This window comes from Rosa chinensis, chromosome 1, assembly GCF_002994745.2.
Source record: "Rosa chinensis cultivar Old Blush chromosome 1, RchiOBHm-V2, whole genome shotgun sequence".
Taxonomy (NCBI): Eukaryota; Viridiplantae; Streptophyta; class Magnoliopsida; order Rosales; family Rosaceae; genus Rosa; species Rosa chinensis.
The window spans coordinates 65,900,177-65,913,858 of record NC_037088.1 but is presented as its reverse complement, the minus strand read 5'-3'; the positions used below and the strand labels follow the sequence as shown (position 1 = coordinate 65,913,858).

Sequence of the window (13,682 nt, the reverse complement as noted above, 5' to 3'; positions counted from 1 at the left end):
ACGTATCAGAGACTATTAACAACAGACTATTAACAACAGTTAATACCGTTAGCACAGACAAAAAGAGAGAGAAGAATAAAAAATGAAGGTTCTAGTGTCAATTCATCTTATCTCATTAATCTTCAGTTCCTTTGTAAAATCTAGATTCTGGATTTAAAGAAAGCTTAAATTAAGCTTTGAACATGATGTAAATTTCAATCAACTTAGACCCAAATCAAATCAAATAAAGAGACAGAAATAAAGAATACTTCTCGAGCTTTCATCAGCATGTAATGAGTGTTCTGCTTATATACAAATGAAATTGCACACATACATCATTTTCCTTGTTCATGTTAGTTGAATTGAATATGGCTCGAAGAAATGAAAACAGACCTTTAGATTGAGTGGATAGAACATATTACAAATGGTGGATTTTATGAGAAAGTCGTCAATCGGCTTTTTATTTGATATGATCGATTCTCTTATTAATATGAAAACTTCATCGCTGACATGTAAATAATTTCCATGTCAAAAAGTACTCAAAACTTCAATTGGACCAAAATAGCTGGGTCAGCCAGCGCGCAAGTGCATCAAAATATTAAAAATTATGGAGATTGAGCCATTAAATCGGTTCAATATATCGAGCACACACCACAAAAAACAATCAGTACTTAACGTGATTACATCTCCAGAATCTTAAAAGTGGGATAGAATTTTCAAGATCTATAACCCTCTTCTCTTGCATTACATCATACGTTTGAAATTTCATCCAATAATTTGTTATGATCATGATCAAATAGTTGGTATAAGTGGCTTTGAATTTTATAATGCGAGTGTTACTTGACTACAGTTTCACAAATATCGAAGATTCTTCATTGCAGCTTTTCTTAGCTCTATGCCTCTATCCTCATAGCAGACTTCATGGCCGGCAAAATTCAAGTGAAGTAATATATACACCACATTAACTTGGATTACACCGAATAATCTTTCATTCAGAGTCTAAAAATTTGGATTTAAGATCGACGTTTGATCGGCACGCTGGTCCTCAAAACAAAGGGTTTCGTTCTATAAGGAGTACTGTATTGCAAAATCTTCTTGAAGACTGAAACAGTTGCTAATCAATACCAGCATGTACTGAATGACATGTTTGAAACTGAGTTCTTTTGGATCAAAAGAATAACGTACCATTAACTACTAATCAAATTAACTTTGACCAACAAGAACATCTTTATAAGGAGTGGGCTGTGGTGCTGCAATATGGATACTTGGTTCTTGCTGCTGCTGGGCTAGTTGTCTTTTTCTCCTCCTTTGATCTTCTAGAATAAGAGGAACCTGCCCTTCCCTTTCGTGACCGAGTCGCTCCTGTGCCCCTCCCCTCAACTTCTCGAGCCTTAGGATGGCGCTGTCATCCATTTGTTGCATCTTGAACACCTTCACCACATTTGCCAAACCTCCGACAAGGAGCAATACGCTACCGAATATGCCCATCCATATCCAAGTCCCACCCTGCAAATCATAAAACCAGAGTAGCTAAGGGTCCATTCAACAGTGCTCATGTAGCCAGGGAGTATGTTTTGGTGCAGAGAACCAAGTGATAGTGGAAATGCACATTGAAAGTACTAAAATGTGCTTCTATAACCCATAAAACACTTTTAGCTAATTCCATCAAATGCTACCAAAAGTGCTTTAACGCCCCCAGAAGCACACATGACCAAACGGACCCTAATAAGTAATAAGAACTTATTACTTGTGGCAATTAACTTACCAATAGCTCCAGGCCATGATATACTACTCCTCCTTGATCAAGGATATTCAAAACCGCGCCTATTATGAACAATACACTAGCAATGAGAAATGGAATCTGTACACTCTGTTGCAAGATCTGGACGTGTCCATCTGATCTCTCATAAATTTGACACGAGTTGTGGATTGAACCAAGCAACCATAAAACAGGGCCAGCAACAAGCATATTCATGGCATGTTTCTCAAGCTTGTAGTAGCCATATCCTTTCTCAGCCTGCAGTTAATTGTGCACACTATATCAAAAGTCATCACTGATGATCGAGTACAACTAATATTATTGCAGTATACGGTAGTCCAATTAGCATCAAACTGTCATCTTCTAGTTTAACCGACCACAAACAAGATCGGACATTATTGGGTACTTGATCAGAAAAACAAAGATAACTGATCGAGAGAGGTCAAACTTTCTAAAACATATATATATATGACCACGTACGCGAAGTACAAACATTAAGAATATGATCAATATTGAAGAAAACTCACAATGTTCTTTGTTTTAGTTACAAGGATGAACAAAGAGGAGCAGAGCAGAGATTTGAGCTTTATCTTGTTGCAAAGTAAATGCACTTAGAAGCTTCATATCTCCTACTAAAAGTCTGCACTTTTTTTTTTATTCGAACACATTGAACTCAATCAAAGTTTCTCAAATCCTTTATATATGTGTATTTCATTACAATTTCTTTAAGATTCTTGTGTAATTAGCATTTCATAGTGATCCATCAGTTTAGGGGAATACAAAACTAGCTCAATGCCGACATGCCGTAATGGAACTTAATTACTTGTATGTAACACACACAACATATTTATTATTAGCTAGATATGAACATGTTCGTACCTGAATGAAGAGGAAAAGAATGGCCAAGAACCACAGAAGCGACCCCAAAGCCTGCACCACTGGAACCGCAAACTCAACGACCGCAAGCTGCAAGTCCAGCTCCATCAACCTCACCCGGTAATCGAACCCGGCCAGATGGGCCAACAGATCGTGCAAATTCACTATAAAAACCAGCGCAAACCCTATGAGCAAAAGAACAAGACCCGAAGTTGGCTCCTTCGACAGCTCAGCCACAAATCCGCCGAGCAGCACCGCGGTGGCGAAGACATAGAGCCCGGCGTTTATGTACTCGGCGCGGTTCCGGCTCAGCCGCGGCCCGTACATTCGGGCCTCTCGCGCCGATGCCAGCTTCACCATTTTAGCTGCGTGATTTTCAGTGACTGAGAAACTTGGACCTCAGTTTGTACAGAAATGTAAAGAAAGTGTGTACCAATTTCTTGTTGTTTCTTGTTTGATTTTCTGACTAGAACCAGTCAAGAACAAAACTGTGCAAATCTGAAAGGGTACGTGGCTTCGTGCATGGAGGCCGCTTGTATAAGGGGTTTTAATAATAGACCGCTGGACGCGTATCGGGGGTTCGGGGCTGAGTTTCCAAGTTTATTTTTCTAATGCATTTTGGTCCTCAATTTTTGGTCACATTCAAATTATAATGGATTTTTTCATTTTTTGTTAAAATATAAGATAGGGTTCAATCAATGGGATGGGTCGGCTCGGTCCGATCCTATAAGGGACGTTGGTTCTAATCGGTCGAGCCGAGTTACATATAAAATTGTGAGAATGAACTTAATTATAACTCAATTCTCAATATTTTCTCACCGTTTAAATTAATTTAATATTTTTAAAATCATCGTAAATACTTCCACTTTATTCTGCAGTTTCAAATAATAAATACTAGCAAATTAGTCATTATAAGCTCAAACAGCCAAACTTAAAGAGTTTAGCCCCTATCTTATGATTGTCCACACTACGATTCATATCCCATCTTACCAAAATTTGATTTCCTTCTCGTGCCATATGAATGCACTTAGACTGTACTTTTTTCTTTGGACCAAAAATTTATTCTCATAATTTTTTTGTGAGAATCTCTCATGAGTTATATTAGAACAATTTAAAAATTTTTGGCAATACACTATCGAAATGAAAAGAAACTGGTTAAGAAATTGATAAACCAAACCGAAATAGAAAATGTGTTGAGGTACAAAAATATATAACTTTTATTGTTTTTTTTTTGTCTTTCTAAATGTACCCAGCAAATATCTATGTAGACCCAGCAAGTTTTTTACATCCAGCAAAATGATAGAATTTATAATTGCACCCAACATCTTTTCCAATAATACCCTTACTAATTGCACCCAACAAAACCCACATCTCCATTTGGAGTAGAAACTGGAAACCCTCTGTTAGGATGTGTAACTGATGTGTTTTGGAAGAGACTCTGGAAAGTTAAAGTTCCCCCAAAAATCCATATGCATGCTTGGCGTCTAGTGAAGGAAATATTACCCACAAGAGCGGCGCTTTCTAAAAGAGTGCAGCTCCCAGATTTGGCTTGCGTATTTTGTTCTGACTTGGTCGAAGATGGGAAACATTTGTTCATGGGTGCTCTGCAATTAAGGTGTGTTGCTAACTTGGTATCAATTAAAGAACTCATTCTGGCTGATAATTTGCATTTATCCCTTGGTGATTGGGTTAGGTTGATGTTCAAGAAGCTGCATGGTCAGTCTTTGGAATTATTCTTGGTCATGTTTTGGGTTATTTGGTCTGACAGAAACAATATAATATGGAGGCAAGGGTTATTTAACCCTTTGTTCATGATTCAAGGAGCTTATAAATTTCTGGAGGATTATAAGAAAGTGATACCAACTCATTCAAAGAAGACAAAACGAGTTGGTGCTAAGTGGCGTTGCCCACCTTCAGGAAGGATGAAACTCAACATCGACGGGGCCTCTCAAGCTCACCATGACTGTTACTGTCATTTCGTACGAGGATATAACTGTTTTTTCATGAAAAATTAATTTGCTGGCTGGGTCTACATAGAAATTTGCTGGATACATTTAGAAAGACCATTTTTTTATCAACTCTTTATTACTTGGGCATTTCGGCTAACCCGAGGGCCTCGTAATTTTGCTTTTGATAAAAAAAAAAATTTAAAAAAGGTTTTGCTTCTAATTTTACATACAAATTACAAAAACAAAAGGGAGGAATGAAACGCTGCGTTTAAGCGGCAAACATGTAGGAACCCCATCACCGAGCGCGAGCCATCGTTCCCGCCTCTCTGAAAATGCTGGTACTCAAAACACTGAAGCAAACCCAATGGAAACAAAACCTCAAACGCTTCTCGACCCTTTACAAACCACCAAAAACTGACCTCCCCGCAATAGTTTCCACCAACATTTCCATAACTAGCCACTGCAAAACCGGCCAACTCGACATTGCTCGCAAACTATTCGACGAAATGCCCCACCGAACCGTCGTCTCATGGAACGCCATGATTTCCGGGTACTCGAAGTGGGGCAGATTCGGGGACGCTCTGTTTTTGGTTTCGGCTATGCATCGTGGTGGTGGTGGTAATGTAGGACCAAATGATTCCACCGTAACATCAGCGCTTGGAGCGTGCGCGCGTTCCGGGTGTTTGAGGGAGGGAATGGAGGTGCATTGTTTGGTGGTGAAGTCCGGGTTGGAGAGGTTCGAGATTCTGGGGAGTTCGTTGTTGTGTTTTTACGCTAGCTGTTTGAAAATTGGGGAAGCTGAGCGGGTTTTTGAGGAGTTGCGTGGGGGGAATGAGTTGTTGTGGGGGTGATGCTGGTTGGTTATGTGCAATGTAACTTGATGGAGAGTGCTGTGGAGTTTTTTGAGAGGATGCCGAAGAAGGATGTTGCGGCGTGGAGTAGTTTGATTTCGGGGTATGTGAAGAGGGAAGATGGGTGTGAGAGGGCGTTGGAGTTGTTTGGGTTGATGAGGGAGAGTGGTGAGGTGGTGCCGAATGAGTTTACTTTCGACTCTGTTGTAAGGGCTTGTGGGAAACTGGGAGTGCTGTGGGTAGGGATGGTTATTCATGGCCTTTCAGTGAAATGTGGTGTTGATTTTGATGTATTTGTTAGTGTTGCGTTGATAGAGTTCTATAGTGATTGCCAAGCTGTGGACTTTGCCAAGAGAGTTTATGAAGGAATGGAGAACCCGAGTTTAAATGCTTCCAATGCATATATAGGGAGGCTTGTATCGATGGGTAGGATTGAAGATGCAGAGAGAGTTTTTGATGGAGTGAAAGAGAAGGATTCAGTTTCATACAATTTGATGATTAAAGGTTATGCGATGAGGGATCAAGTCAATGAGGCAAAGAGGTTATTTGAGTGTATGAAGCACAGAACTATAGTTTCTTCCAATACAATGATTTCTGTGTACTCCAGGAATGGTGAGATTGATAAGGCTTTACAGCTTTTTGAAGAAACGAAAGGGGAAAGAGACCATGTGACATGGAGTGCCATGATGTCGGGTTATATTCATAATCAGCAACATGAGGAGGCTCTGGAACTATATGTTACAATGTGCAGATTATCAATAGACCGTACAAGATCAACATTCGCTGCTCTATTTCATGCCTGTTCATGCCTTGGTTCTCTTGAGTTGGGACAAGTGCTCCATGCCCAGTTGATCAAGACACCATTTGAATCGAATGTATATGTTGGAACTTCTCTAATTGATATGTATTCGAAATGCGGGTGCATCACTGATGCAGAAACATCCTTTAACAGCATTACTTCACCCAATGTGGCAGCTTGGACAGCTCTCATTAATGGGTGTGCACAACATGGGCTTGGCTCTGAGGCAGTTTTGTTGTTTGAGAGAATGTTAAAGCAAGGATTCATCCCTAATGCTGCTACTGTTTTTGGGGTTCTGTCTGCCTGCAATCATTCTGGCCTAGTCAATGAAGGCAGGAGAATATATGACTTAATAGAAAAAAGTTATGGGATAAACCCAAGTTTGGAACACTGTGCATGCATAGTAGATCTTCTTGGTCGGTCTGGCCGTCTACAAGAAGCTATGGATTTTATTGAAGAAATGACCGTTGAACCAGATGGAGTTATCTGGGGAGCAATGCTCAATGCGTGTTGGTTGTGGATGGACACAGAACTCGCTGAGCAGGTAGCTGAGAAAATGTGTAGTTTGGATCCCAAGCCAGTATCTGCTTATGTAATTTTATCCAACATATATGCTGTACAGGGGAAGTTTGAGGAGAAGATCAACGCTAGAAACAGATTGAGAAAATTGAAAGCAAAAAAGGATCCTGGATGCAGTTGGATTCGGCTGAATTTCCAAGTTCATCAATTCTCTGTACAAGATACTAACCATCCTCATTGTACCATGATTTACAAAACTTTGGAGCATCTGACAGCAAATATGAACTCTATTGTTGAATTTGGTTCTGTTTATATGCCAACAGTAAACTCTAGTTCTATCTATGCAACATATATTCTATAACCACATTCACAACAGCTGTTTATTCTATACATTCCTTTGTGATATACATGGTTTTTGATTCATAAGTTTCTTTACTCATTGTTTAGTTTCTACCTGAGCATAGAATTCGTTTGATTGTTTAAGTTCCATGGTTCTCATTACTTGGCTAGTGTACATGAGCTAACCTGCATAGGACATATTCATGAAGAGTTGGTGATATACCTGAACCTAACCTGCTAATGAATATGTAAATGCTGAATAGGTTCACAGGACATATTCAGCGAAGTTAACTCTTTACGCACAGGAGAAATGATTTGAGGTATTCTTCTTGACTTCTATAACTCTTTATGCTGATGCTGCTATAGAGACTGCTCTTCTGGTTTTGCTTTGGCATTCATCAATTTTCGAGGTAACGTCAACTCTTTTTTAAAAAGGTAATTTTGATTGTTTTGGGGATAGACAAGAAAATAAAATTCTCTCACTAAATTTTGAAGATACTACACAATTGGCACACTATATATAAGAAATTTATTTTACAACAAAGAGCTCTTTAGTTACATTTTAGCTGCTTTCACTGTTTCCTCTGATAGTTATTGATACCGGTGAGGTGACAGACTAGTATTTTAACCCTCCGCTATTATGTAGTTAATGGTTCAGATATAACTATTATTCTTACAGACCTAAATTGTTGGACAAAACACGCACAAAAAGAGATGGAGGATTAATCTATTTGAACCTTAGTACACTTTCTTCAACTTTTGCCATTTGCACTTTCACTAATCACAATCTGCAGCTGTTTAGATTTTTCATCATTCTCTTCAACATCCCAGTTGTTTGGTGATTCCACAGTTTTCATTTCCCTTTTCCTGTACTTGCAGTAGAGCAGTAGTTGAAATATTCCTAATGGGCTTCCAACCAGATTAGGCGACTGCCAAGTTGATACCATATTGTGTTAGTTCCTTTTCATACTTCGATTTGTTACTATAAAGAAAGCTGGTTTAGATTAATATTATACAAACCGCAAGAAAGAGATCATGGCCCAGTAGTCCGTATGCCATCCAAAGTGAACTAGAGAGGAATGAGAAGAAAGACAAGTAGAATGGCATGAATTCTACACTCTTTGTTACAATCACTTGCTTCTGCAATTTTTTAAAGTAACAAGATTGAGGCAGGATTTTGACAAAATTGAATTTCAAAACAAACCGATTACTCATAATTTGTTAAATCTATCTGTGATTGAGTTCAAGAATAGCTTACCACAGCTACCAGTGGAGAGGCATACATTGTTACAGAGGCCACCAGCCCTAGACTTCCAACAAATTCCTTTCGATGACGGTGGTCATGGAAAACAAAGGTTGAGATGCTAACGGTGATGCAGAACATGACCATAACAGGTATCAGAATTGCAATTACCTTCATCTGCAATCAATGAATTCTACGATCTGATCATATAACATTACATATGTGTACATATTTGATTAGTGATTTCATGCACCGTACATACTTGACCAGAAAGTTCCATACACTGAAACATAAAACTTGCCTTTCTTGTAGGTGAAGCAAACCAGAAGTATATGAGAATGAATGAGAACTCAAGAAGAATTCCCAGACCATTGATGGTGACCACTGGAAAGTTTTCCCAGCCACAGCTTACAACAGGCAATCCATACCAAGTATAAAGGAGACAGTTGAGCAATGCAGTGATGTAAGGTACACATGAAAACTCCTCTGTACTTTTCTTTCTTGTGATCCTTGACATAGTCAATCTGCAAAGCACATCATAAAGTAATTAATACTAATCATGAAATTTTCTCTGGATTAAATCAAATCAAATTAGCAGTGTGTAGACAAAATTACATGGGAGTCGAGTAAAGCAACAAAGAAGCAGCATTTCCTGCATGAAAGGGAACAACAGGCAAATTAACATGGTATATTAACTGGTAGCCTATTGCGCGCTACATCTAGTCATTTATAAATCTATCTGTAATGAAATAATTAAACATAGGAATGACTAATGAGTACCCATCACCCCAGTTGCCAATCGCAGCCTCTCTCCCATGTTTTCTGTCCTGCGAAAATGGTTAATATTAACACAAAAATAGAAGACAAACAATTAAGACTGAGAGATATGTATATATAGGCAGATAAGAAGAGAATATAGAAAATTGCAAGGACTAGTAGTACGTCCTAGAAATGCTGCATGTGTCTATATGAACTTGTGGATGAAAATAACTGGCACTATCAAGTTTAGAGCTTTTTTTGTTTCTTCAATATAATTATTTAAAGCAGACGTTGATCCTTGTAGACTTGTGTCCTAGTTTTTGACATTGAGATTAATTGGAGAACAACACATGAGCTGGATTGCTAATTTCTTGTGGTTTCTCTAGTGACTGGCAGAATATGTTATCAGATTTCATCAACTTTTTTGGAGTGATTTGGTAATTCATGTCATATGCAATATAAAGTAAAAGCTAAGTTAAGTGGCTTCTGCTTTTTTTCGTTCTAAAACATGCACCTATTTTTTCAATAGATGTGCTCGTAGTAGTAATTAAACCATATATAACTAGAAGTGCTGCTTACTGTTTTCTTTGATGATATGGCTTCCATTATCTGTAACTAGGAACTAATCAGAACCTAGCTATTGGTAATTGAGTACAGGAGCTGGTCATTGGATCCTCTGTTTTAGTAAAAATAATTCTTGCACTTGACTTTCTTAAAAAGTAATGACTACTATTCCCTGAAAAAAAAAATTCAGAAATTGACTATTATCTTGTTGAATTCCAATGAAAGTGTTCCTGCATAATGGTTGATATTTTACCACAACTAAATTGCACCCAGATATTTATTCTTTGAAATAACATAAATGAATAAATGATAAGCTAGTCATTAATTATTCCATTCACAGAATCATACATCACCAATGGTTCTAACTAGAACAAGCAGGTGAAGAAGAATTTTTCTTATGGAATCCAAACTATTCCAACTAAAATGTTTGAATTGATTGCTTGCTTTCGTGAAAAGACTATAATCTTTATTCCAAATTAAATTTTAAGTAGGTTTCTCATGGTTCTGAATTACATAAAAATGATGGGGAAGGGATTTTAATTTCAGAGAAATTAATTCCTTCAGAGTCAAATATATGATCCTTATATCCAAAGCTCAAAGTGGAGGCATCCTTTTGTCTCCCTTTAAATTGTTTTTTTTTTTCCTTTCTGTTTTTGGTAATGATGAAAGAAATCATTTGCTATATTATTTTGGTGGAGCTGGATTGATTGGTTTAGAGGATTATGGGTTAAGCTAATCATGCTTTTGAGTGTCCCCCGTTCACATATTTGTTTTTGCTCTAATAGTAATTAGAATATTTCCTAAAATCCAACACTGGGTTTGGGTTTCAGTTGTGATGTGTCATATGCATGTACAGTTCTGAATAATATATACGAGAATAGTGAAAACTGTTGGCAAATGCATGGTTTGAACACCCACTTGCTGATTAATGCTGATTGATCAAGGAAGTGGGTGGTCAGTGGGTTGCTGTAATCCATCAAATGCAAGTTCCATGATCTCTAACCAAAGTTGGATTCTCATGCTCGATCGATTGGTGGTTTTAGTTGTAAAATTTGTGGTTTCCAGCAAATGATGAATTTATTATCAGTTGAGAATTCAGAATATATTCTCTACTGAAAAGAAACATATGATCAAATGCAGTCTTTTGGTGGTGTCTAGCATATGTATTGATATGTCCTGTTCATTCATGATATATGTAGATATGAATTAAAAAGGCTGATCAACTTTGATAAAACACACATTCTATCAACAATATGAATAGTCAATTCTGAAACATGAGAATCTCAACCGTAACCCAGCGTTTATCATGAACCGGAAGGTTTTTCAGAAAGTGTAGGGAGCTCTTTTTGTACATCATGTCTTTTTCTTAGTAATTAGCATTTAGTAACTGGTTTCTACATTCATGTCCTAGTGACTTGGAAATTGGAAACAAGAAGATGCCTTCTTGAGCAGTAGAATTTGGCATTTTGGATAATAATCTTTATGTTATGTTCTCTGCTCTGCTTTCCAGGTGATGAATAAATGTTGTCGTCCAAGATTAAGGGGTTGGGTATCAAAACTGAAAAGATATGTGAAAGATGCAAACTGGTTTGTGTATGCAAAGCAACAATCAGAGGTGATGCTATTGCTAGCTAGCTGCTTAAGATCATCTTAATCATAAACTTTTTGCTAAAAGCCTAAAACAAACATGTGGCTTCGCTATGCTTCTCAAAAATTAAGCTTTAATTAAATCAATTATGTTTGTTTTAGGCTTTTAGCAAAAAGTTTATGATTAAGATGATAATCCACACAGAAGGATGCATCACAGCTTATCCACACAGAATGGATGCATCAGACCAACCAAAGAATGTGTGAATCAATCAATCAAGCTGGCATGAAGAGACAAAGTTATGCTATTATTTCGAAATAATTGAATCTAACCTTCATTTCATCCAAGGAAAATAATACGAGAGAAAAACTAATAAGCTTGTTATACTTGGTTATTCCTTAGTTCTTAGTTTCTTACTGAGTAGACTGTAGACTAATAGTCTAGCGGTCTAGCTGAGAAGATCCTTTGTTTGTATTTTTTATGTAAAAAGAAACCTTCATTTCTCCTTTATATATATACTGTCAAGTCTGTAGGGGGCAACCAAGTTTAAAAAAAAAGGATTATGGGGAATCTCTATATTTTTGTTTCCCCTTTTGCTTGCTGCAGGGGTAATCACACTTACTTATGCATCTGAAATGACAAAATATGCACATTATTGTCTTCTAACTTAGCTCAAGAGCCAAAAGTCCAAAACTCTTCCTCCAGAAATGATATACTTATTACAGAAGGCGAAAGCTTATTACTTAATCGCTTAGATTCATGATCGATTATGTTGACGTTTAGTTGTCTACTTCTTTTGCTTTGGTAATCCCTGATATTTGTTATTGTTTGATATGTGCCCTTTTCTTTTCTTCTTTGTTATGTGTTATATAGTTGCTTTCTTTAGCTTAGGCTGCAGAATGAGGTTTTTTTTTGTTTTTTTTTATTTAGTCAAGCGATTTGGAACCCAGTCAAGCCAAGAGGTTTATCCTCACATCTATATTATTATTTATTGATGCACAATTTCACTGCGAGAAGACATAACACCTAAATCCCAAACTACATTCAACTATAACGAATAATAGGCGGAACCCTGTCTAACCATCAATACTCAAATGTAGAATTTGATACTCGGGAATTTTTTTTTTTTTATCAAAGATAAACGTTTATTGATAACACAATAATTAATACAACTCTCGGTGTGAAGATAACCCCATTAAAAACCCTGCTTGCTTGATCTAAGCAAGTAGAAAGTCTCATTACATCAATTCGTACAATCCGCTAACATAATTACAGTAAGCCATGGTGCCCCTGCCTCCTTTCAGAATATATCCTCTCATTCAATCAAAGCATGTTTTGCCAACCTGTGAGCTGCCATGTTGCTATCTCTATGTACTTTCTCTTATTTTCTTTTAGTGTCAAAAATTACAAAAAAAACATTTATTTTCCCATCTAACTTTTGCGAATTTACCTATTGTAGGGCCCAAATTTGTTGCATAATTCCCTTTGCTTCTAGGCCCACCCTTGTCTGAGTTGGGCTCTAACACCAATATTCTTTTTTTCTTTCTTTCTCTTTTTCCTTTTTGGTGGTAATACTATTAAGCAAGGATTCATGATGGTTTAGCTTGACCCATGAAAATGTTAGCAACTCACGTGATCTTCGCACCAATTTTCAATTTTAAAATATCATTCATACATTATTGATTTACTGTTCCAAATTTAGTGTTTTTTTTTTCTTTCCCTCAAATTGACTTATTTTTTGTTTGTTTCAAAACATTCATCATAAAAAATTTGAGAAGATGACAGTACGAATTATAAATCAATTTACAGTTAAAAATTACGGATGGATGATCGGAAGTATCATGATCGATGACAGTGTTAACTATCAAAGCATTCATCATGTTTTTTGCATTATCAATTTACTAATTAATATGAGTCTAGATCTATGTGGAATATTGTTCTTTATTCACTATTTACTATTGCTTTTGATCACAATATTACATGCAAATGAACCATCCTCGTCTGTAGTAGTAGTAGTAGTCTGATACTAACGATTCAGCAATAGCGCACCACCACCTCTCTATCCTTCTATCATTTCTCTCATCACCTCCTCCATCACATATATCTGGTTTCTCATATTCCTTCTCCTCCAATTAATTTTTATTGCCACGCTAGGTTAATGCAAAACATGGACCAATCTGGTTAGAAGCAACCCGAAATTACTACTTCTGATCAGTCTGAAGGTTGGTAGTATTTTCGATCTCCATTTCATGTTTGTTCTAGAGGTTATTATTAGCAATGAATGGGAGATCATACGTATGATCAGTGAACAAGATCTCATGCATTTATAGTGTATAGGCTCGTTGGAGAAAGGTTGATCCCTAAAGCTAGCTAGCTCTGTAGTTTGTTTCCAAATCTTGATATCTACTATTTAGGCTCTTTTAGCACTGAACTGTTCAGTGGTTGGAGCTTAAAATA

At 37.1% G+C, this 13,682-nt stretch overlaps 3 protein-coding genes across 3 annotated transcripts; 1 reads left to right on the top strand and 2 right to left on the bottom strand.

Moving 5' to 3' along the window:
• Nucleotides 1-1,088: 1,088 nt before the first annotated feature.
• LOC112172507 lies at nucleotides 1,089-3,011 on the bottom strand. The gene is made up of 3 exons (XM_024309879.2): nucleotides 2,618-3,011; nucleotides 1,745-1,996; nucleotides 1,089-1,485 (listed from the first exon to the last, which is right to left on the bottom strand). The coding sequence occupies exons 1-3, from the start codon at nucleotides 2,972-2,974 to the stop codon at nucleotides 1,183-1,185; spliced, it is 912 nt and encodes a 303-aa protein (XP_024165647.1). The 5' UTR covers nucleotides 2,975-3,011; the 3' UTR covers nucleotides 1,089-1,182.
• Nucleotides 3,012-4,823: 1,812 nt separating this feature from the next.
• LOC112172497 (pentatricopeptide repeat-containing protein At2g13600) lies at nucleotides 4,824-7,128 on the top strand. Its single transcript, XM_040513186.1, has 2 exons — nucleotides 4,824-6,757; nucleotides 6,836-7,128. Exons 1-2 carry the CDS (start codon nucleotides 5,414-5,416, stop codon nucleotides 7,091-7,093), a joined length of 1,602 nt encoding a protein of 533 aa, XP_040369120.1. The 5' UTR covers nucleotides 4,824-5,413; the 3' UTR covers nucleotides 7,094-7,128.
• Nucleotides 7,129-7,567: 439 nt separating this feature from the next.
• On the bottom strand, nucleotides 7,568-9,357 carry LOC112181844 (bidirectional sugar transporter SWEET3). The gene is made up of 6 exons (XM_024320241.2): nucleotides 9,095-9,357; nucleotides 8,930-8,966; nucleotides 8,616-8,838; nucleotides 8,330-8,491; nucleotides 8,092-8,211; nucleotides 7,568-8,000 (listed from the first exon to the last, which is right to left on the bottom strand). Exons 1-6 carry the CDS (start codon nucleotides 9,129-9,131, stop codon nucleotides 7,824-7,826), a joined length of 756 nt encoding a protein of 251 aa, XP_024176009.1. The 5' UTR covers nucleotides 9,132-9,357; the 3' UTR covers nucleotides 7,568-7,823.
• Between the last annotated feature and the right edge of the window lie 4,325 nt (nucleotides 9,358-13,682).

What these genes read in the sequence shown, in the direction of transcription:
- LOC112172497 (XM_040513186.1), top strand. Translation starts at nt 5,414, where the DNA reads ATGCTGGTTGGTTATGTGCAATGTAACTTGATGGAGAGTGCTGTGGAG. An exon ending in ACACAGAACTCGCTGAGCAG is followed by an intron (nt 6,758 to 6,835) that starts GTAGCTGAGAAA and finishes TATGCTGTACAG; the next exon opens with GGGAAGTTTGAGGAGAAGAT.
- LOC112181844 (XM_024320241.2), bottom strand. Translation starts at nt 9,131, where the DNA reads ATGGGAGAGAGGCTGCGATTGGCAACTGGGGTGATGG. An exon ending in ATTGGCAACTGGGGTGATGG is followed by an intron (nt 8,967 to 9,094) that starts GTACTCATTAGT and finishes CCTTTCATGCAG; the next exon opens with GAAATGCTGCTTCTTTGTTG. An exon ending in GCCATGATCTCTTTCTTGCG is followed by an intron (nt 8,001 to 8,091) that starts GTTTGTATAATA and finishes TCAACTTGGCAG; the next exon opens with TCGCCTAATCTGGTTGGAAG.
- LOC112172507 (XM_024309879.2), bottom strand. Translation starts at nt 2,974, where the DNA reads ATGGTGAAGCTGGCATCGGCGCGAGAGGCCCGAATGTACGGGCCGCGG. An exon ending in TTCTTTTCCTCTTCATTCAG is followed by an intron (nt 1,997 to 2,617) that starts GTACGAACATGT and finishes AATTAACTGCAG; the next exon opens with GCTGAGAAAGGATATGGCTA. An exon ending in ATCATGGCCTGGAGCTATTG is followed by an intron (nt 1,486 to 1,744) that starts GTAAGTTAATTG and finishes TATGATTTGCAG; the next exon opens with GGTGGGACTTGGATATGGAT.